The 24514-nt window shown below is 40.7% G+C and overlaps 1 protein-coding gene across 2 annotated transcripts in view; it reads left to right on the top strand.

Annotated features, from left to right (window-relative positions):
* The first annotated feature begins 14287 nt into the window (after window positions 1–14287).
* Window positions 14288–24514, top strand: part of LOC112254951 (syntaxin-18) — a 30403-nt gene continuing 20176 nt past the window's right edge. For both annotated transcript variants that reach the window (XM_024427950.2, XM_024427949.2), the window contains exon 1: window positions 14288–14866. In XM_024427950.2, the coding sequence (XP_024283718.1) occupies window positions 14808–14866 (59 nt within the window). In that variant the 5' untranslated portion in view covers window positions 14288–14807. The remainder of the gene's footprint in view (window positions 14867–24514) is intronic.

Below are 24514 nucleotides of genomic sequence, written 5' to 3'. Positions count from 1 at the left end.
TTCAGCTATGTTTTTTTAAAGGCAGTAAATGAGGCTGAATGAACTGTTTCGCTGCCAGACAAGGCTTCGCTGATAGCCAAGTGTAACAGTGATAAGGTGTTGGAATTTCTGTTGGGACTCTGCTGTTGGGACAGCTTTATGTATGCCCTAACAGTTTGCGAGCACCATTTGTCACCGTTATAGTTCAATTAAGAAACAGTGCGGCTTGGTTGAGTTGTGTATCGGAGGACGCATGACCTTCAACCTTCGTCTCCCCCAAGGCCGTACGGGAATTGCAGCGATGAGACAAGATAGTAGCTACCAAAACAATTGGATAACACGAAATTGGGGAGAAAAAGGGGTAAAATAAAAAATAAAATAAAAATTGATACATAAATGAATGAATGAATGAAGGAATGCCACTAACATAAAACTCAAATCCTTTTATAATTAACAACTATAATGTGTTTATTGGTGCACCACATCTGTAAAATAATCAGTGTTCCTTGCATGGTGAATGAAGGTTGTGCTCTCATACAAAGTATCATTAATTACATGAATTCAGGATCAAAGCACGTTGCTATTGAGGATGTCAGGCAGCCTTTTTCTTATGATTGTTTGAAGAAAGGTCTAATTTGAAGAACTGCCTTGGTAACTCAAATGCCTAAAATGCCATATTACCTAGGAATGTGAAAAGTGTCTGTGCAAAAAATTATGCAATTTTCTGTTGAACGTAATTACAAAGAGGATTCCCTTTTACTGGTGGGGCAATTGCTGTCCATTTTAAGGACCGACTATTCCTATGAATTAATGAATGAAGACACAAATGATCTGCGTTGATATATTGTCAGATAAGTTGAAGTCGTAAGTTTACATACACCTTAGCCAAATACATTTAAACTCAGTTTTTCACAATTCCTGACATTTAATCCTAGTAAAGATTCCCTTTCTTAGGTCAGTTAGGATCACCACTTTATTTTAAGAATATGAAATGTCAAAATAACAGCAGAGAGAATTATTTATTTCAGCTTTTATTTCTTTCATCACATTCCCAGTGGGTCAGAAGTTTACATACACTCAATTAGTATTTGGTAGCATTGCCTTTAAATTGGTTAACTTGGGTCAAATGTTTTGGGTAGCCTTCCACAAGCTTCCCACAATAAGTTGGGTGAATTTTGTCCCATTCCTCCTGACAGAGCTGGTGTAACTGAGTCAGGTTTGTAGGCTTCCTTGATTTTTCAGTTCTGCCCACACATTTTCTATGGGATTGAGGTCAAGGCATTGTGATGGCCACTTCAATACCTTGACTTTGTTGTCCCTAAGCCATTTTGCCACAACTTTGGAGGTATGCATGGGGTCATTGTCCATTTGTAAGACCCATTTGCAACCAAGCTTTAACTTCCTGACTGATGTCTTGAAATGTTACTTCCATATATCCACATCATTTTCCTACCTTATGATGCCATCTATTTTGTGAAGTACACCACGCCCTCCTGCAGCAAAGCACCCCCACAACATGCTGCCACCTCTGTGCTTCAGGGTTGGGATGGTGTTCTTCAGCTTGCAAGCCTTCCCCTTTTTCCTCCAAACACAACGATGGTCATTATGGCCAAACAGTTCTATTGTTTTTTTCATCAGACCAGAGGACATTTCTCCAAAAAGTATGATCTTTGTCCCCATGTGCAGTTGAAAACCATATTCTGGCTTTTTTTATGCCAGTTTTGGAGCCATGGCTTCTTCCTTGCTGAGTGGCCTTTCAGGATATGTCGATATAAGACTTGTTTTATTGTGGATATACACTTTTGTACCTTTTCCTCCAGCATCTTCACAAGGTCCTTTGCTGTTGTTCGGGATTGATTTGCACTTCTCGCACCAAAGTACATTCATCTCTAGGAGACAGAATGCGTCTTCTTCCTGAGAGGTATGACGGCTGCGTGGTCCCATTGTGTTTATACTTGCGTACTATTGTTTGTACAGATGAGCGTGGTACCTTCAGGCGTTTGGAAATTGCTCCCAAGGATGAACCAGACTTGTGGAGTTCTATAATTTTTTTTCTGAGGTCTTGGCTGATTTCTTTTGATTTTCCCATGATGTCAAGCAAAGAGGCACTGAATTTGAAGGTAGGCCTTGAAATACATCTACAGGTACACCTCCATTTGACTCAAATTATGTCAATTATCAGAAGCTTCTAAAGCTTGGAATTTTCCAAGTTGTTTAAAGGCACATTCAACTTAGTGTAGGTAAACTTCTGACCCACTGGAATTGTGATACAGTGAATTATAAGTGAAATAATGTCTGTAATTGGAAATATTTATTGTGTCTTGCACAAAGTAGATGCCCTAACCGACTTGCCAAAACTATTGTTCGTTAACAAGAAATTTGTGGTTGAAAAACGGGTTTTAATGAGTGTATGTAAACTTCCGACTTCAACTGTACTGTATATATATAAAACATTATAAAAAAATTAAAGAATGTTCTTCACATTTTCAAACAGTCCATTTATATTTTCCAACGGGGCTAAACATTTGGGTGGATTTTTTCCTCGGCTGAATGATCTGAATCTAGGATTACATGGACTCTCCACAACTATTTTGAATGTTCGGGACAAAATTGAGGCTATGATTATGAAGCTGGAGCTCTTCTCTGTCTGCATTCACAAGGATAACCCACAGGTCTTTCCATCATTGTATGATTTTTTGTGTGCAAATGAACTCAAGCTTACAGACAATGTCAAATGTGATATAGCGAAGCATCTGAGTGAGTTGGGTGTTATGCCCTGCCTCCAGTCCTCTTACCGACATCTGAACAAGAGAGCCTCATCGAAATTGCCAGAAGCGGTCCTGTGAAATTTTAATTTAATCAGAAGCCACTGACAGATTTCTGGATTGGGCTGCGCTCAGAATATCCTGCCTTGGCAAAACGTGCTGTTAAGACACTGATGCCCTTTGCAACCACGTACCTACGTGAGAGTGGATTCTCGGCCTTCACTAGTATGAAAACTAAATACAGGCACAGACTGCGGGTGGAAAATGATTCTCTCCAATACATCCCAACATTGCAGAGTTATGTGCATCCTTTCAAGCATACTCTTCTCATTAAACTGTGGTGAGCTATTCACAATTTTCGATGAACCAATAAAGTTTAATATGTAAGAAGGCTAAAAAAAGAGCAAAATAATTGATTATTATTATATTATTATTTGTGCCCTGGTCCCATAAGAACTCTTTGTCACTTCCCACAAGCCGAGTTGTGACAAAAACTCACCCTCATCCTTGTGTTTAATAAATATATTGTATAGCGTGTGTGTGGCAGGCTTACAATGATGGCAAAAAAACAGGATTTGAGAGTGCGCTGACCCTAGTGCTAGAGGGTGTATGCTGCTGGAGGTTGAATGTTTGAAGGGGTACAGGACTATAAAAAGTTTGGGAACAACTGCTCTACAGGATCGGCCCCCTCCCAACGGGACTGTTAAGCTAACGCAGGCTAATGTGATTAGCATGGGTTTGTAAGTAACATGAACTTTTCCCAGGGCATAGACATATCTGATATGGGCAGAAAGCTTAAATTCTTGTTAATCTAACTGCACTGTCCAATTTACAGTAGATATTACAGTGTGAGAATACCATGCCATTGTTTAAGGAGAGTGCACAATTATGAACTTGAAAATGTATTAATAAACCTATTTGGAACATTTGGGCAGTCTTGATACAACACTTGATACAAAATTGTTCATTGGATCAGTCTAAAACTTTGCACATACACTGCTGCCATCTGGTGGCTAAGAAAATTGCACCTGGGCTGGAATAATACATTATGGCCTTTCTCTTGCGTTTCAAAGATGATGGTACCAACAAAAAAAAAAATGTTTTTTTCTTTGTGTTATCTTTCACCGGATCTAATGTGTTATATTCTCCTACATTCATTTCACATTTCCACAAACGTAATAGTGTTTCCTTTCAAATGGTATCAAGAATATGCATATCCTTGCTTCAGGTCCTGAGCTACAGACAGTTAGATTTGGGAATGTTTTGGCAAAAATGTTTAAAAAAAGGGTTGGATACTTAATTAAGCACATTTTTACTCCTGAATTATTTGGGCTTGCCATAACAAAGTGGTTGAATACTTATGGACTCAAGACATTTTAGCACTTCATTTTTGATTACTTTGTAAACATTTCTAAAAACATAATAAGACTGACATTATGGGGTATTGTATGTAGGCCCGTGACAAAATATTTCAGGATATAACACAACAAAATGTGGAAAAGGTTAAGGGTTGTTAATACTTTCTGAAGGCACTGTATTAAAATACATATGATGCTAATGTAAATAGGGCTTTATAAATACATTTGATTGATTGATATCCAAAAGATGAGATGAACCAGCAAACAATATACACCCCAAATCAGTGTCTTCTAATCCTAAAACCATTCCAACCGTTCAGAAACACGAGAAAGGATACAGCTGCAGGGACCAAAGGGCCTTTGATATAATCTATCCATGTTGAAACAGTCAATAGAGGAGCCCTCTGAAGATAAAGTGGTGAGGACTGACAGGCCAGATAATGGTCCAGACATAGAAAGTGAAGATTAAGCGTAAGAGTTAAGGCTCCTTTTCAGAGAGTTAAGTTGTCTGCCCAGAGGCCACTCAACAACATGGTTCATCTGTCACACAGAGAGAGTGACTGAATACAATTTTTTTGTACCTTTATTTAATTAGGCAAGTCAGTTAAGAACAAATTCTTATTTGGCCTACACCGGCCAAAACCGGACGACGCTGGGCCAATTGTGCGCCGCCCTATGGGACTCCCAATCACGGCCGGGTGTGATACAGCCTGGATTCGAACCAGGGTATCTGTAGTGATACCTCTAGCACTGAGATGCAGTGCTTCAGACCACTGCTCCACTCACCAAGCTAGGCTTCTCTCTTGTCAAACTAAATATAGATATACAGTGCATTCGGAAAGTATTCAGACCCGTTGACTTTTTCCACATTTTTTTACGTTACAGCCTTACTCTAAAATTATTATTTTTAAAATGCTCATCAATCTACTCACAATACCCCATAATGACAAAGCAAAAACAGATTTTTATAAATGTTTGCAAATTTGTTATAAATAAAAAACTGAAATATGACATTTACAAAAGTATTCAGACCCTTTACTCAGTACTTTGTTGAACCACCTTTGGCAGCAATTACAGCCTCGAGTCTTCTTGGGTATGACGCTACAAGTTTGGCACACCTGTATTTGAGGAGTTTCTCACATTCCTCTCTGCAGATCCTCTCAAGCTCTGTCAGGTTGGATGGGGAGCGTTGCTGCACAGCTATTTTCAGGTCTCTCCATGGATATTTGATCGGGTTCAAGTTTGGCTCTGTCTGGGCCACTCAAGGACATTCAGAGACTTATCCCGAAGCCACTCCTACGTTGTTTTGGTTGTGTGCTTCGGGTCATTGTCCTGTTGGAAGTTGAACCTTCGCCCCAGTCTGAGCTCCTGAGTGCTCTGGAGCAGGTTTTCATCAAGGATCTCAAGGATGATCAATGAAAACAGGATGTACCTGAGATCAATGTCAAGTCTTGTAGCAAAGGTTCTGAATACCTATGTAAATAAGGTATTTCTGTTTTTCATTTTTTATACATTTTCTAAAATTGTCTAAAAGCCTGTTTGTCTAAAAGCCTGTTTTTGCTTTGTCATTATGGGGTATTGTGTGTAGATTGCTGAGGATTGTTTTCAATATATAATACATTTTAGCGTAAGACTGTGACGTAACAAAATGTGGGAAAAGTCATGGGGTCTGAAAACATTCCGAAGGCAAGTATTGTTCTACACAGCATCAAATCATTTTTTTTATTTTGGCAGTTTATGGACTTCATATGACATGGTACTGAAAGTCAAACCCACTAATATCCTGTAGATGACCATGAGATTTTTGAATTTATACTAAAATGCTAGAAGGTGCAATTGATAGAATAAGTGTATATTTTCACCAAATCTGCAGTTAATAGCCTTTATGTTGAATGTAATAGCATGATGTATTTTTGTCTTGCTCATCAGCCTACTTTACATTGCTATATATATGGTAAAGCAGAGATTGTATGTTGTTATGATGAGCATGGATTTTTGCCTGCAAATAAGTCAAATAATTAACAGTGGTACAGGAGGCTATAGAAACCTGACATAAAACATACAGTAACTGTCACATCTATCATGCCAATTTCAAGCAGCTTTGAACTAGGCCTAAATGTTTGTCTATATATTCCAACATGGTTATTTCTCCTCTGGGCAATCTTTACACAAACTGATTTTTTCAAGGCAGCTTAAGTTAACAGCAACTACCATAACTCTTCAAGAATGCATGATTTTCCTCTATTTGGAATACCATATTTGGATACCCCTCAAATGAACATATGGACGTCAAACCACCAGTCACAGTCTTGTGTCCATATAGCCTCAGTTCATGAAAGGAGCCTCTCTTTTGACAGGCAATGCTTGCCGAGGTGGAAAAACAGCTGACATGGAAGCAGCTGAGTGCTGAAGCTGCAGAAGACATAGTCACAGCGCTCTGTAAATGTCTGGCGCAACACTAACAAAGGAAATGAGCAAACCGCTCAGCAAATAACAGAGTTTTATTCAACATTTTGGGCCCCTCCCTCCACTTACATCTGGGTGCCAACCCAAGTGAAAAATATTATGTACAAATTACTACATTTGTCTAGACAGGACATTATTTTAGTTTTACTTACCTTGGCAATGTTGTAGTGTAATTTTTATAAATATGTATATTGGTTTATGTCAAACATTTACAGCATCCAAATGTGCACTTAAGCCTAAATTACACAGCCTACTTCAACCCCAGCAATTAAATTACTTTTTGAACAATGCAGAACTATTCACATGCTGAAGAAGGCTCAGGATCCCACATTCTACAGGGCACTTAGGTAAGACTCCTAAAGAAGTACTCCTACTAAATATTTGTATAACTAAACCAAGATAGACCACAGTCTGTCGTTTCCAATGGGAGCAAACTAATCATAGTGGGCAGAACAAGCAAGGAGATGGGCAGAGCCAAACACGAGCTAGTGATGTATTTGCATATTTCCCCTAGGGGAACCCCTTACTCTGTTAGGTGCGGGTGTGCAATAACCAGGGTTGGGGAGTAATGGATTACATGTAATCTGTTACATGTAAAGGATTACAAAAACGGTCAATGTAATCAGTTACATTACCAGAAAAATATTGTAATCAGATTACCGATACTTTTGAAAAACTGGATGATTACTTCGAGGATTTCTATTAAATTCAGAAAGGAAGTTTTAGAAAAAATAAACTTTTACACTTCTCTGTTTTCTCAATGACATTCAAATCAGCATTGAAAAAAGGCGCAAATTTACATTTGTTCCACCTGAGAGAGTCTGACCACAAGTCAGGTACCACTACGATAACACGCCAAATGTCTTTGATGGATCGCGGGAAAAGAGCAGGAATAGGCTTTTGTAGGCTACAGTACAGTGCAAGCTATGTCTTCCAATGGTGCAACTGCTGTCGGCATCCAAAGATTATTCAACTTCAGTAAAGGCTTGGAGGTAAGGATGACAGTAGTGGTGTAGTCTACAGTGATATAACTTATTATTGACATCTTCAAAGCGCATTGATGTGAATCACACTCCTGCTCTGTGCTCTCTCATTTAGCTATATGCGCCTTACGGATTGTGGTTGTTGTGGATGGCTGTTCACAAATCTAAATGTGTATTTGAACCCAATAATGGTCGAATTCAAGAAGTTTAAACTGACTATCAATCATTGTTTTTGAAACCAGTGGACAGCCAGTGAAAAATGTGCTCTTGCAACAGCTGCATATTGCGGATCGAAGCCTATGGAATAAAAGTGGGGCTTTTATTTCTCAATCTACTTCATGCTGATAACAAAAATATATCCATAGGCCTAATGGACACATGCTCAATCTTGCACAATTTTGATAGACTTAAAGGGGCAATCTGTAGTTGCTACATCAATTTTTGGACTTGTAAATTATATATATATATATATATATATACTTGAAGAACATAATTTATAAATGCCTCATGAGCTCACAATCCATGAGAACCCAAAATATAAGCTTGTTTTTCTCCAATGTTTGTAAACATTGTAAATGTAAACAAACACTGTTTAGCCTCATAACATGGTTAAAATAATACTTTTTTATATAATGGATGGTCAGTCCTTGCATCCATAGCTCTGTCTATTAATCTGAGAGTGGTTCCATTTCTCCAGGCCCATCCCTCAGATATTTACCAAAACAGAGGCGGGGCAATAATTTTGTAATTGTTTCATTTGCCCTTTTAACAGCTGCATATTATCAAGATATGAAAGTATCACCAACAAAAGGTACACAATAGGCCTATAGCGAATGCAGCATATGGCATTAATTTTTCACATGTAAATAGCACTTTTCAGTAGTGCTCAAAGCATGCCATTCCATGAGCGCAGAGTAGGGCATTTTTGTCTTCTTCTAGTGGATTTGGCTAGTTCAGCAACACCTATTGCAGACAGGTGTATAAAATTGAGCACACAGCCATGTAAATTAACATAAACAAACATTTGCAGTAGAATGGCCTTACTCAAAAGCTCAGTGAATTTCAGCGTGGCACCGTCATAAGATGGAACCTTTCCAACACTTCAGTTGGAAGAGCTGCCAGAGCTGCCAGAGCTGCCCCTGTCAACTGTAAGTGCTGTTATTGTGAAATGGAAAAGTCTAGGAGCAACAACGGCTCAGCCGCGAAATCATAGGCCACCCAAGCTCACAGAACAGGACAGCAGAGTGCTGAAGTGCGTAGCAAGTAAAAATTGTCTGTCCTGTGGCAACACTCACTGCTGAGTTTCAAACTACCTCTGGAAGCAACATCAGCACAATTGTTTGTCTGGAGCTTAATGAAATGGGCTTCCGTGGCTGAACAGCCACACACAAGCCTAAGATCACAATGCGCAATGCCAAGCGTCAGCTGGAATGGTGTAAAGCTCGCTGCCATGAGACTCTGAAGCATTGGAAACGCGTTCTCTGGAGTGATGGATCAGGCTTCTCCATCTGTCAGTCTGACAGACTAGTCTGGGTTTGCCGGATACCAGGAGAACGCTACCTGCCCCAATGCATTGTGCAAGGTGAAAAGTTTGGTGGAGGAGGATTAATGGTCTGGGGCTGTTTTTAATGGTTTGGGCTAGGCCTTTTCCAGTGAATGGAAATCTTATCACGACAGCATAGAATGACATTCTAGACGATTCTGTACTTCCAACTTTGTGGCAAAGCCCTGACCTCAATGCCAGTTATGCCTTCTTCACCACTCTGTCTGTGTGGGTGGATCATTTCAGTTTGTCCATTATGTGTATGCCGAGTAACTTAAAACTTTACATCTTCTCCACTAATGTCCTGTCGATGTGGATGGGAGGGTGCTCCCTCTGCTGTTTCCTGAAGTTCACGATCATCTCCTTTGTTTTGTTGACGCTGAGTGAGAGGTTATTTTCCTGAAACCACACTCCGAGGGCCCTCACCTCCTCCTTGTTGGTAATCAGGCCTACCACTGTAGTGTCGTCTGCAAACTTGATGATTGAGTTGGAAGTGTGCAGGGCCACACAGTCATTGGGTATCAGGAAGTATAGTAGAGGGCTGAGAACGAACCCTTGTGGGGCCCCAGTGTTGAGGATCAGTGGGGTGGAGATGTTGTTTCCTCCCTTCACCACCTGGGGGCGGCCTGTCAGAAAGTCCAGGACTGAGTTGCATCGTCAGTGGACCTATTGGTGCGGTAAGCAAATTGGAGTGGGTCTAGGGTATCAGATAGGGTGAAGGTGATATGCTCCTTGACCAGTCTCTCAAAGCACTTCATGATGACAGAAGTGAGTGCAATGGGGCAATGGTCATTTAGTTCAGCTTTCTTGGGAACAGGAACAATGGTGGCTATCTTGAAGCATGTGGGGACAACAGACTGGGATAGGGATTGGTTGAATATGTCCGTAAACACACCAGCCAGCTGGTCTGCGCATGCTCTGAGGACGCGGCTAGGGATGCCATCTGGGCCGGCTGCCTTGCGAAGGTTAACACGTTTAAATGCTTTACTCACGTTGGCCACGGAGAAGGGGAGTCCACAGGCTTTGGTAGCGGGCTGTGTCAGTGGCACTGTAATTTTCCTCAAAGCGAGCAAAGAAGTTGTTTAATTTGTCTGGGAGCAAGACGTCGATGTCCGCGATGGGGCTGGTTTTCTTTTTGTAATCCATGATTGACTGTAGACCCTGCCACATACGTCTCGTGTTTGAGCTGTTGAATTGTGACTCTGCTTTGTCTCTATACCAACACTTTGCTTGTTTGATTTCCTTGGGGAGGGAATAGCTGCACTGTTTGTATTCGGTCATGTTTCCGGTCGCCTTGCCATGATTAAAAACAATGGAACGCGATTTCAGTTTTGCGAATCAATCCATGGTTTCTGGTTAGGGAAGGTTTTAATAGTCACAGAGGGTACAACATCTACGATGCACTCACAGAGTCAGCGTATACATCAATGTTGTTGTCTGAGGCTATCCAGAACATATCCCAGTCCACGTGATCGAAGCGATTTTGAGGCGTGGAATCATCCCAGCGTTGTATTGACCTGAGCACGGTCGTTTCCTGTTTTTGTTTCTGTCTATTGGCTTGGAGCAACAAAATGGAGTCATGGTCAGCAGACTTGCTGAAGGCAGGGCAGGGTTAGGGCTTTGTATGCATCGTGGAAGTTCGAGTAGCAATGATCCAGAATGCTACCAGCTCGTGTTGCTCATTCAATATGCTGATAGAATTTATGAAGTATTGTTCTTAGGTTAGCTTTGTTAAAATCCCCAGCTACAATAAATGCAGCCTCAGGATGTATGGTTTCCAATTTACATAGAGTCCAGTGTAGTTCTTTCAGGGCTGACGAGGGATCTGCTTGGGGGGGGGGAGATATACACGGCTGTGACTATAATCAAAGAGAATTCTATTGGAAGATAATGCGGTCGGCATTTGATTGTAAGGAATTCTAGGTCAGGTGAACAAAAGGACTTGAGTGTATGTTGTTGTGATTACACCATGAGTCGTTAATCATAAGGCATACACCCCCACCCTTCTTCTTACCAGAGAGATGTTTGTTTCTGTTGGTGCGATGCGTGAAGAAACCAGATGGCTATACCGACTTTGACAACATATCCCGAGTGAGCCATGTTTCCGTGAAACAGAAAATGTTACAATCTCTTATATCTCTCTGGAAGGCAACTCGTGCCCTAATTTCATCCACCTTGTTATCTAGAAATTGGACATTGACGAGTCAGCGGGGGATGGTGTGCTCGGCCTTCTGAGTCTGACCTGTAGGCCGCTCCGTGTCCTTAGTGTACTTTCTCAGTATTTATCTTAAACCTCATGTACTATCTTTCAATAAAAATGCCTTTACATAGCTAAATGAACCATAAACCAGTACAGCCACCTCAATACTGAGCCAGCTAATGGTAGCCGTTTAGCTAATAGCAACCCTAACCTTGACAAGCTAGCATTAGCGTATACAGCTTTTTAAAACTCTGTAATATATAACACTTGGGTAGGGAGATGTCCGTTCCTAGACCATATAAAGGGAATAGAAAAACCCCAATAGATCAATAAATTGAAATCAAAATATTATTTTGCTCCATTTGTTCTTGTTATTCTATGGACTCGCTATGCTTAGCCACAAACCCAGTCATCTCTTATGTCAAGATTGCTAGCTAACAGTATCCACTAGATCCATTTACACATTTAAAATTTACAATTTCAACATAAAAGGTAAGTATCACTCAGATAACCATTGAGACTCTAACATTTTCTATAGATAATGTGCTAAAACACAACTGTTTAAGAGAAGAAAGAAAAAAGAGACAGGAGCAGAAACAGTAGAGTTGTCACAAGTATCATCGAGGGGAGATGCAAACCACTGTGCTCCCCGGCCCCCTGCAGGTGGCAACAGGCATCAACAATTCCCAATAGAAATCCTTGGATGACTCAGCCCAAAATAATAATAGATTGCAACCATTGTTGACTACAAGAATATCATGGTTTATAAATTAAATGTGATTCCATAAAATGAAATGGAAAGTATCATCTATAGTGGATAGATACGACAAAGTAGATGTAAGGCTGCCTAATACTGAATGCAATTAGAAGATAATGATTCATGTGAGATTTATGTATTTTTTTTAAATATATGCCATGTAAAAATAAAAATAAACAATTCTGGAACACAAATAAACAAATGTTTTGAGTACATTTTTCATAATGAAAATGCATATCCATATTATAATTGTATGTATGGGGGAGGGTGTGAGATTTATATATGTTATTAAAATATATGATCATATGTTTGAAAATATATGTCACTTTTATATAGTGGTTTTAAATACATGATCATTTATTTTAATTTATAAACTGGGTGGTTGGAGCCCTGAATGCTGATTGGCTGAATGCCATGGTATATTTAAGCAATAAGGCACGAGGAGGGTAGTGTTGCTATTAGCTAAACGGCTACCATTAGCTGGCTCAGTATTGAGGTGGCTGTACTGGTTTATTTTTTATAATATGGCCAATATACCACGACTAATGGCTGATCTTACGTACAACAGCCGTGATATACCACGGCTGTCAGCCAATCAGCATTCAAGCCTCAACCCACCCAGTTAATAACAGACCATATACCACGGGTATGACAAAACATGTATTTTTACTGCTCTAATTACGTTGGTAATCAGTTTACAATTGCATTAAGGCACCTAGGGGGTTTGTGGTATATAGCCAATGTACCGTACCATAAGAACAGCCCTTAGCCGTGGTATAATGGCGATATATCAAACATTGCTTAAATAATATATATGCCACTTTTTATATATATATATATATATATATATATAGGGCCATATATTATAACAGCTCAGTTTATAACAGACCGTATGCCACGTGTATGACAAAGCATGTATTTTTACTGCTCTAATTACGTTGGTAACCAGTTTATAATAGCAATAAGGCACCTCGGATTTTTGTGGTATATAGCCAATATAGCATAAAAACAGCCCTTAGCCGTTGTATATTGGCTATACATCACACCCCCTCTGGCCTTATTGCTTAAATATATGTCACTTTTTTTAATATATGAGGCCATATATTACTTTTCCATATGGGATAATACTGTGAAATTGTTTAAATTACGATAATTAACTTTTAGTTTACGATCTGTTTGAAAAGACTGCCTAAAATGTCAGTCTGTTTAGGTGGGGATGGAGTTTTGGCCTGCTTTGTGACATCACCAGGTGGTAAATGAGTTAATAGACCGATAAGAACGAGTTTTAAACCTCTCTGCCAATTGATTGATTGATTTTATTTGTCAGTTAAAGAAAATACATATATATACATACAGTACAAAGAATATAACAGCTAGTTTTCGTATTTCCACTCCCACACAGTCCTAGCTAAGTTTTTGCATGAGAAATTGCTCTTGCTAAGAAGCTTCTTTTTTTTATTTACCATTTTGATCGAAAATAATTACAGTAAGTTACTTAATTGTTACTCAGAAATGATTTAATATTGAGATAAAAATGGATGCATTGGGCCTTTAATAAAATAAATCTGTCCAACATATTAAGGCCACCACAGGTGGCTGCCGGAAGGGCTCATAGTGGCTCGAATGGAATCAATGGAATGGTATCGAACACATCAAACTCTCTCTATTCCAGCCATTATTATGAGTCATCGTCCCCTTGGCAGCCTCCTGTGAAGGAAGGCCACACTTGTATTGGCCTAATAGTCAGCAACTACCTGCACATCGCAAATATGATATTGAAACGGACCATTGATTCTATTTATGGATGCTTTGTTTCTCGTGTTCTTATTTCTCATGTTTATTTATTGTGTGTTTTTGTTCTACCTTATGTTATTTTTTAGTGCTACATTGATATTGTTTACTGCATTGTTTGGTTTGGAGCTTGCAAGAAAAGCATTTCACTGTATTTATTCATGTAAAATTAAAACTTGATACATTAACTATTCCTTGAAAGGATACATCTCTGCCTCCCACTGAATGCATTTATAATATCTGAACCTACTGGAGTAAAACTAGCTAAGTCCATTCATTCTATTATTTTCTTATTTTGATCCCTAAATAATATTTCACTGGAATACTGCTAACTTTAGTACCATGATCTCATACTTGTCTCAAACACGCCCATGTGTCGCAAAAATATGACGTCAAAATTGCTTACATGTCTGAGGGAGTTCTATTACGCGGGTTCAACCGGGCAATGTTCCTTACCATCATCGGGTGAAAGCGGCGAGGTAATCTTAGCAGTTCGGTAATGTTGTTGACAAGGCAGCATGGTGCATCGTCCAGAAACATATAACATCTCTTTTCCATAAAACACATGTTTGAATTGTCAAACTATTTTTCATTGGGAAGGCAGATAAAACGTTTTTTTCAAAAGCAGTCACTTTTGCATGTGAAAACACAGAATCCTGCTCATTACATAATTTTTTTTGAGCCGATTTCGCTATCGGACAGAGCAGGGCACCCCAACGGCACCTGGCTCAAGCCCGGGAGGCAGGCCGTTTCCTTATCGAATGGGATCAACTTTTAGCCAGTGAAAATCAAACCAACACGGGCGCCCGCTTGAAATTAATCGAACCTCCTCCCTGTGTTGACAGTGGACCTCCTCGGTGTTACTAACAGAATGGCTGTTGATATAACTTTATTGTTCAAAGCCAGTGTAAAAACGGTCAAAACCCGAAATAAAGCTATGGGAGTAGTGTTTGATTCGCCTAAAGATGAAATATTCAAGAAGAGCAGACCGAATAACGGATTTTCTCTCAAGGCGAAAGAAGTGGTGAGTGTCCATTCACTGGCAACACTGCACTGGCTAACGTTAGTCTTGCTAACTAGTTCATTTAGCTAGCTAAGATATGTTGTTGTAATTTATTTCCATAACATTTGTAGCTATAGACGGGGGAAATAAAATGTAGGTAAGTCAATAGAGTTCGGTTGCCGTTACAGGTAACGTTAGCTAACTTGTCGACTAACTAACGTTAGCTAAAGGTTTCTTAACTAGCTTAGTCATGAACGTTTCCTAGCTAACCAACGTAGATGGCTATCTAATTTAGGCCTAAAGTTACTTATTCTGCCACTCTGGGGAGGTTCCCATTGCTTGGAAGGCAGCCATTGTGTGTCCTTTATTTAAAGGGGGAGGTCAGGCTGATCCTAACTGTTATATGCCAATTTCTATTTTGCCCTGATTATCAAAAGTGTTGGAAAAACTTGTCAATAATCAACTGACTGACTTTCTTGATGTCTATAGTATTCTCTCAGGTATGCAATCTGGTTTCCGCTCAGGTTATTGATGTGTCACTGCAACCTAGGGGTCCAAAATAATGTCACCATTGTCCTTGATTCTAAGCAATGTTGTGATGCTATTTTTCACTTTGTCCAAGCTATTGATGAGGTAGATCCTTCCATACTTGTGGACCTCCAAAACAAAGGTCATGTGGTTTGGTAAGAAGAATGCCCCTCTCCCCACCGGTGTGATTACTACATCTGAGGGTTTAGAGCTTGAGGTAGGCACCTCATACAAGTACTTAGGAGCATGGCTAGATGGTCCGCTGTCCTTCTCTCAGCACATATCAAAGCTGCAGGAAAAGGTTCAATCTAGACTTGGTTTCCTCTATCGTAGTCACTCCTCTTTCACCCAAGCTGCCAAACTAACCCTGATTCAGATGACCATCCTACCCATGCTTGATTACGGAGATGTCATTTATAGATCGGCAGCTAAGGGTGCTCTCGAGCGGCTAGATGTCCTTCACCATTTGACCATCAGAGACCACATCACTACTCTGTATACTCCCCTGTAAATCTCTGTATACACCTCGGAAGACCCACTGGTTGTTGATTATTTATAAAATCGTCTTAGGCCTCATTCCCCCCTATCTGAGATTTCTACTGCAGCCCTCATCCTCCACATACAACACAATTGTTTTGCCAGTCACATTCTGTTAAAAATGCTGTGCGGTAGCAGAGAGAACCGTCTGACTTGGGTGACTGGAGTCTGACAATTTTTAGGACCTACCTCTGACACCGCCTGGTATAGAGGTCCTGGATGGCAGGAAACTTTGCCCCAGTGATGTACTGGGCCGTACGCACTACCAACTGTAGTGCCTTTCGATCGGAGGCCGAGGAGTTGCAATACAAAGCATTGATGAAACCAGTCAGGATGGTGCAGCTGTAGGATGAGGACCCATGCCAAAACTTTTGTCTCCTGAGGGGGAATAGGCTTTGTCATGCCCTCTTCACAACTGTCTTGGCTGTGTTTGGACCATGATCGTTTGTTGGTGATGTGGACACCAAGGAACCTGAAGCTCTCAACCTGCTCCACTACAGCCCCATCGAATAGAATGGGGGCATACTCTGTCTTCCTTTTCCTGTAGTCCATAGTCCTCTCCTTTGTCTTGATCGTGTTGAGGGAAAGGTTCTTATCCTGGCACCACACGGCCAGGTCTCTGACCTCGTCCCTATAGGCTGTCTCATCGTTGTCCGTGATCAGGCCTACCACTGTTGTGTCATCGGCAAACTTAATCATGGTATTGGAGTGGGTCTAGGGTTTCTGGGATAATGGTGTTGATGTGAGCCATGACCAGCCTTTCAAAGCACTCCATGGCTACAGACGTGAGTGCTATGGGGTCGGTAGTCATTTAGGCAGGTTACCTTTGTGTTCTTGGGCACAGGGACTATGGTGGTTTGCTTGAAACATGTAGGTATTACAGACTCGGCCAGGGACAAGTTGAAGTTGTCAGTGAAGACACTTGACAGTTGGTCAGCACATGCTCAGAGTACACATCCTGGTAATCTGTCTGGCCCTGTGGCCTTGTGAATGTTGACCTGTTTAAAGGTCTTACATCGGTTACAGAGCGCGTGAGGACAGTAATCTGGAACAGCTGATGCTCTCATGCTTGTTTCAGTGTTGCTTGCCTCGAGGCGAACATATGCAGACACATACAGTGCCTTGCGAAAGTATTCGGCCCCCTTGAACTTTGCGACCTTTTGCCACATTTCAGGCTTCAAACATAAAGATATAAAACTGTATTTTTTTGTGAAGAATCAACAACAAGTGGGACACAATCATGAAGTGGAACGACATTTATTGGATATTTCAAACGTTTTTAACAAATCAAAAACTGAAAAATTGGGCGTGCAAAATTATTCAGCCCCTTTATTTTCAGTGCAGCAAACTCTCTCCAGAAGTTCAGTGAGGATCTCTGAATGATCCAATGTTGACCTAAATGACTAATGATGATAAATACAATCCACCTGTGTGTAATCAAGTCTCCGTATAAATAAACCTGCACTGTGATAGTCTCAGAGGTCCATTAAAAGCGCAGAGAGCATCATGAAGAACAAGGAACACACCAGGCAGGTCCGAGATACTGTTGTGAAGAAGTTTAAAGCCGGATTTGGATACAAAAAGATTTCCCAAGCTTTAAACATCCCAAGGAGCACTGTGCAAGCGATAATATTGAAATGGAAGGAGTATCAGACCACTGCAAATCTACCAAGACCTGGCCGTCCCTCTAAACTTTCAGCTCATACAAGGAGAAGACTGATCAGAGATGCAGCCAAGAGGCCCATGATCACTCTGGATGAACTGCAGAGATCTACAGCTGAGGTGGGAGACTCTGTCCATAGGACAACAATCAGTCGTATATTGCACAAATCTGGCCTTTATGGAAGAGTGGCAAGAAGAAAGCCATTTCTTAAAGATATCCATAAAAAGTGTCATTTAAAGTTTGCCACAAGCCACCTGGGAGACACACCAAACATGTGGAAGAAGGTGCTCTGGTCAGATGAAACCAAAATGGAACATTTTGGCAACAATGCAAAACGTTTTGTTTGGCGTAAAAGCAACACAGCTCATCACCCTGAACACACCATCCCCACTGTCAAACATGGTGGTGGCAGCATCATGGTTTGGGCCTGCTTTTCTTCAGCAGGGACAGGGAAGATGGTTAAAATTGATGGGAAGATGGATGGAGCCAAATACAGGACCATTCTGGAAGAAAACCTGATGGAGTCTGCAAAAGACCTGAGACTGGGACGGATATTTGTCTTCCAGCAAGACAATGATCCAAAACATAAAGCAAAATCTACAATGGAATGGTTCAAAAATAAACATATCCAGGTGTTAGAATGGCCAAGTCAAAGTCCAGACCTGAATCCAATTGAGAATCTGTGGAAAGAACTGAAAACTGCTGTTCACAAATGCTCTCCATCCAACCTCACTGAGCTCGAGCTGTTTTGCAAGGAGGAATGGGAAAAAATTCAGTCTCTCGATGTGCAAAACTGATAGAGACATACCCCAAGTGACTTACAGCTGTAATCGCAGCAAAAGGTGGCGCTACAAAGTATTAACTTAAGGGGGCTGAATAATTTTGCACGCCCATTTTTCAGTTTTTGATTTGTTAAAAACGTTTGAAATATCCAATAAATGTCGTTCCACTTCATGATTGTGTCCCACTTGATGTTGATTCTTCACAAAAAAATACAGTTTTATATCTTTATGTTTGAAGCCTGAAATGTGGCAAAAGGTCGCAAAGTTCAAGGGGGCCGAATACTTTCGCAAGGCACTGTACCCTCTTGCCCACACACACCCATCCATAGAACAGTTATTGACTTACATGCTATATTTAAGCAATAAGGCTTGAGGGGATGTGGTATATGGTATATATATTGGCCATATACCACAAACCCCCGAGGTGTCTTACTGCTATTTATAAACTGGTTATCAACGTAATTAGAGCAGTAAAAAATACATGTTTTGTCATACCCGTGGTATATGGTCTGATATACCACGACTGTCAGCCAATCAGCATTCAGGGCTCTAACCACCCAGTTAAAATATTGTATTTTCAGTGTCCCTGTATCTCATTGGCACTGGGCGCGAACCCAGAGTCTCTGAGGGCACAGCTGGCGCTGCAGTACAGCGCCCTTTAACCACTGCGCCATCCGGGTGGCCCTTAAAAGCTTAATTTAAACTATGTTGTCTGGCTTCTACATATAAACGCAGTTTTGACGGTACAAAACGGAGTTACCATCTCCCATGCGTCATATTGGTACGTGCATGTGCCTTCCCCTGGATTTCTTTCAGCTTTTTTTCAGGCCTAGATCACAAACACATCATTGGTGTTGAAATAGAGCGAATAAGTGTGCCGCATGCAGCATGACCACTGTGACATGGAGAGGTCAGTTCCCCGACATGAGTGTCATGGATACAATTCCCATCAAAGGCCCCTTGAACAACTCCTCTGGATTTCCCAGGGGCTTCAGCTCTTGATCCGTTCCTGATGTTCCCACCCATCATCGGCAGGAGAAACGAGCCCAGTCACACAGCTCCACACAACTATTCTTTGTTATGCTTTGCTCACCCCTGTTGCAATGATATTGGAAATGGTGGTGTAATAAAAGCAGGGATGCTGATTTGAGGGAACTCAAACTTAGCCCGTGGTGCCTGTCCATACTCTCCCCACCCCGGGCCCACACCCTCCCGCTGTCTCCCCTACTGCTACCAATATCATCTGAAATGATCTCGGTGAACCAACGTTTGGAAAAATGTTAATTGTGACTTTGGAATGTCCTGACTACATACAGTTATGTTGTGGCTTTCATCCGCCCCTACCCGCTCATCGTCCTCTCTGTACAACTTCAGATACGGGCTACATTTTTTGTGTGTGCGAGCCCTCTCTTCGCATGTTTGATTCCATAAACATGCTGCAATAACATTTTTCTTTCTGCTTTCTAACAATTTCTTGAGGAAAGCCGATCCTCCCAAGAGCCAGTGATTAAAGGTAGAAGATCAAAAAAGAGAAAATATTAAATTAGGTCCCCAGTAACAATGTTGATGGCCGGTTCCTAATGCTGAACAGATGTGGCCGCCCTCCCAACACATGTACTGCCTTCTCAGTTTTCAGTGACACTTCACTAAACAGATAGCAAAAAATTTCAAAAGTAAACAAATATAAAGTAATGTGTATAGATTGCTTTTTTCATTAAAAGCTTTACCCTTTGTGGTAAGAAATAACTTCTTTTGAAGAAGGCGAAGCGAAAGGCTCTATGGACTAGTAAGAGGGTTAGTGTGTGCAGGGTGCGGTGGTTGGGGGGGGGAATCTTTTACCTTGTTGGGGGCACTGTGATCTCAGTTTCACCGCTCTCCTCCTGGTCTTCACAGCAGGCTGGCCTTCTCTTGTATAAATGGAGGAGGTCACCCCAAAATTGTTAAATTGTGTGTAGAAAAATAACCTTTGGCTACCCACCGTGCCTTCAGCAGTCCAAAACAGAACAGCTTTTTACTGTATTTTCTTTGAATCTCCAAAAAGTGCGGCGATCAGCCAGTGCTTAGAAGTATGCATTATTGCTAAACTTGAGCGAGGCAGGGGGTGGCCTCATATGGCAAATTTGAAATGGAAATGATAATCTGTTAAATTCTCAAAACATTGAGTTACATTTGGAAAACTCTGGTCTATTTTAGCTTTGTGTTTGCAGTGAGCTGTGAACGTCTCTCCTATTGGAGAACCTCGGGCTCTTGAACAGAATAACTTTGGATTCTGTCAGAAAGTTTTAAGTGCTTCTACAGCGCCGTAAATGTGATGCTCTGGTGGAATTTAGCTGCTCTGAAATTAGAATACCATAGCCTAGGCTATATTTATTGGCCCTTTTACATGAGAATCCTAATTTGAGCAGTAAATAAATCTCTTCACCCCATTTCTTCCAGTTGACACAGACCAAGTTTTCACAAATCACCCCACAATAATTGCCATGAACGTGCATCAGCTGTCATGATGATCAATGAATCTGCATCGGCTGTCACGATGATCAATGAACCTGCATCGGCTGTCACGATGATCAATGAACCTGCATCGGCTGTCACGATGATCAATGAACCTGCATCGGCTGTCACGATGATCAATGAACCTGCATCGGCTGTCACGATGATCAATGAACCTGCATCGGCTGTCACGATGATCAATGAACCTGCATCGGCTGTCACGATGATCAATGAACCTGCATCGGCTGTCACGATGATCAATGAACCTGCATCGGCTGTCACGATGATCAATGAACCTGCATCGGCTGTCACGATGATCAATGAACCTGCATCGGCTGTCACGATGATCAATGAATCTGCATCAGCTGTCATGGATCGATGGACCTGCATCAGCTGTCCTGAATCCGCATCAGCTGTCAATTGTTTTGTAGTCTCACTAGTCTTCTTCTGTCTGTCCCCCAAACTATCTCTGTTTCGTTTTCTCTTTCTTTCTCTATCACTTTCACAAACACACGCAGTGATTAGAACGTTGGGCCAGGAACCAAAAGGTTGCTAGATCGAATCCCAAAGCTGACAAGTTAAAAATCTGTTGTTCTGCCCCTGAACAAGGCAGTTAACCCACTGTTCCTAGGCCATCATTGTAAATAAGAATTTGTTCTTAACTGACTTGCCTAGTTAAATAAAGGTTAAATGGGATTTTTTTTTGTTTTAACTGCGAATCATTCTCTCACCACCAGGTTGTGATTTGAGGGGATTTACCTGAGCTGAATGTCCTGCTAAACAATGTCTTTAAAATTTGGGTTCATCTCCGCTCTCTTTTCGCATTGAAGCCAGGCAAATTCCCAGATGTTTCAAAAAGGGGATTTCCCCTGTTTGCAAAAATGAAAAGAACAAAGTGTAAAATATGGAGACAAATGCACAAACACTGTCTGTAGACTAGTGTCAAACTTAAGGGCAGCAAGACAGAATCCAGATACTCTGCAAACTAAACAGTTTAATTCTAACAAAAGTACTGTACTGCTTCAGAGAGACAAGCTTTATAGGCAAAATTCTGATTGATATGAGCCATAACGGCATTCTGTAATTAAGACTCTTTCCTTGACAAATAGGCATAGGCCACATAAGACTATGTTATCTAAAGGATAATTGATTACTCAAACATGATCAATTCCGCTATCATTTTGCATATCTGTATTAAAATAGGCAGAAACATTTCCTTAATAATCACAAACTGTCAAACATCGACTCATGCTCAGGGAAAACAGAACAAACCTCAAGAGGAAAAGTGACATTTCTTAAAACAACTGTAAAAGGTTTCAAGACTTAAATGCCTGTCTCTTTCACAAAGACATAATAACCATTAAATCCTGTGAACAATTTTATTTTTTAAATAGGATAGCCTTAAATACAGATGGTGACCAGTTAACATTACGTTTGGGTAGCCTACTGTACATTGGTACACGCTAAGTCTGTTCTACTGTTTACCAAAAATGTGCATAATATACACAGGCATAAGAAGAGAAGAATGTGTTCCTTCATCTAAGTGTTTTGTTCATGAATCCCTTAAGTGCAACGACACCAAACATAAGGGTTGCTCAAATACCCAACAAACACCACATTCCAGTCATGTTTTCCATCTAATTTCAAAATAAAAGTCTGGCCAAAAATAATTGGAGGGGTAGAGGATGATCTGGCAGGAAGTCTGTGGTCTCAATTTCTTTCTTTCTCAGTAAATCTTCAACATGAAATTACTGTTTGCATCTATGGGAGTCAGGACAGACCGAGAGAGAGGTAGCTGCCTTGAATAGGATAAAACTGAGGCTTTTTTCATCAAGTGAACACATTACTTGTTTTTGCCCCCAAGTGATGTAGGTTTGTTCAAAGGGGGTAAAAAAAAAAGTCCCAGCTAAACAAGTTGTTTTAGAAATAAATAAATAATTTATATATATATATATATATATATATATATATACTCCCCAATTGTATTTTATATATATATATATATCAACTTTAATATTGCAGATATATTGTAGCTTCCATCAATATAGTTGTCTGCATCATTTTCAATCCCCTGTGTGTGTGTTTATGTGTGTGTGTGTGTGTGTGTGTTTGTATATACTTACATACATACAATGTAAATATACACACTATACAGTACAAGTCAAAAGTTTGGACACCTACTCATTCAAGGGTTTTTATTTTTACTATTTTCTACATTGTAGAATAATAATAAAGACAAACTATGAAATAACACATGGAATTATGTAAACTCAGCAAAGAAAGAAATGTCCTCTCACTGTCAACTGCGTTTATTTTCAGCAAACTTAACGTGTAAATATTTGTATGAACATAAGATTCAACAACTGAGACATGAAGACATAAACTGAACAAGTTCCACAGACATGTGACTAACAGAAATTGAATAATGTGTTCCTGAACAAAGGGGGGTAAAAATCTAAAGTAACAGTCAGTATCTGGTGTGGCCACCATCTGCATTAAGTACTGCAGTGCCTCTCCTCATGGACTGCACCAGATTTGACAGTTGTTGCTGTGAGATGTTACCCCACTCTTCCACCAAGGCACCTGCAAGTTCCCAGACATTTCTGGGGGGGATGGCCCTAGCCCTCACCCTCCGATCCAGCAGGTCCCAGACATACTCAATGGGATTGAGGTTTGGGCTCTTCGCTGGCCGTGGCAGAACACTGACATTCCTGTCTTGCAGGAAATCACGCACAGAACGAGCAGTATGGCTGGTGGCATTGTCTGCAGGATGAGCGTGCAGGAAGGGTACCACATGATGGAGGAGGATGTCTTCCCTGTAAGGCACAGAGTTGTGATTGCCTGCAATGACAACAAGATAAGTTAGATGATGCTGTGACACAACGTCCCAGACCATGACTGACCCTCCACCTCCAAATCGATCCCGCTCCAGAGTACAGGCCTCGGTGTAACTCATTCCTTCAACGATAAACGCGAATCCGACCGTCATCCCTTGTGAGACAAAACCGCGACTCGTCAGTGAAGAGCAGTTTTTACCAGTCCTGTCTGGTCCGGCGTTGGTGGGTTTGAGCCCATAGGTGACGTTGTTGCCGGTGATGTCTGGTGAGGACCTGCCTTACAACAGGTCTACAAGACCTCAGTCCAGACTCTCAGCCTATTGCGGACAGTCTGAGCACTGATGGAGGATTTTGCGTTCCCGGTCTTTTGTTTTTTTTCCAGAGTCAGTAGAAAGGCCTCTTTAGTGTCCTAATTTTTCATAGCTGACCTTAATTGCCTAACGCCTGTAAGCTGTTTGTGTCTTAACAACCGTTCAACAGGTGCATGTTCATTAATTATGGTTCATTGAACAAGCATGGGAAATGGTGTTTTAACCCTTTGCAATGAAGATCTGTGAAGTTATTTGGATAATTTAATATAATTTTTACGAATTATATTTTTTTGCTGAGTTTAGTAACCCAAACAAGATTTAAACACTTTTTTTTGTTATTCACCCAATGTTTGCAGGTCTGTTGAACCCACAACATTATTGGGTTTTTAAAATGATACAGCCATAACAATTTACGCAAAGACTTCAAAGTAGCAAAACAAATAAACAGCAATTCCAATTCCCTAAAAGGTTTTTTTTGTGTTCATTGGAGTGTCATCTATGCACTTATTATTTCTATTCAA

This window comes from Oncorhynchus tshawytscha, linkage group LG07 (assembly GCF_018296145.1).
Source record: "Oncorhynchus tshawytscha isolate Ot180627B linkage group LG07, Otsh_v2.0, whole genome shotgun sequence".
In the NCBI taxonomy this organism is placed as follows: domain Eukaryota; kingdom Metazoa; phylum Chordata; class Actinopteri; order Salmoniformes; family Salmonidae; genus Oncorhynchus; species Oncorhynchus tshawytscha.
The sequence above is the reverse complement of the archived record's forward strand: the minus strand, read 5'-3'. Positions and strand labels throughout refer to the sequence as shown.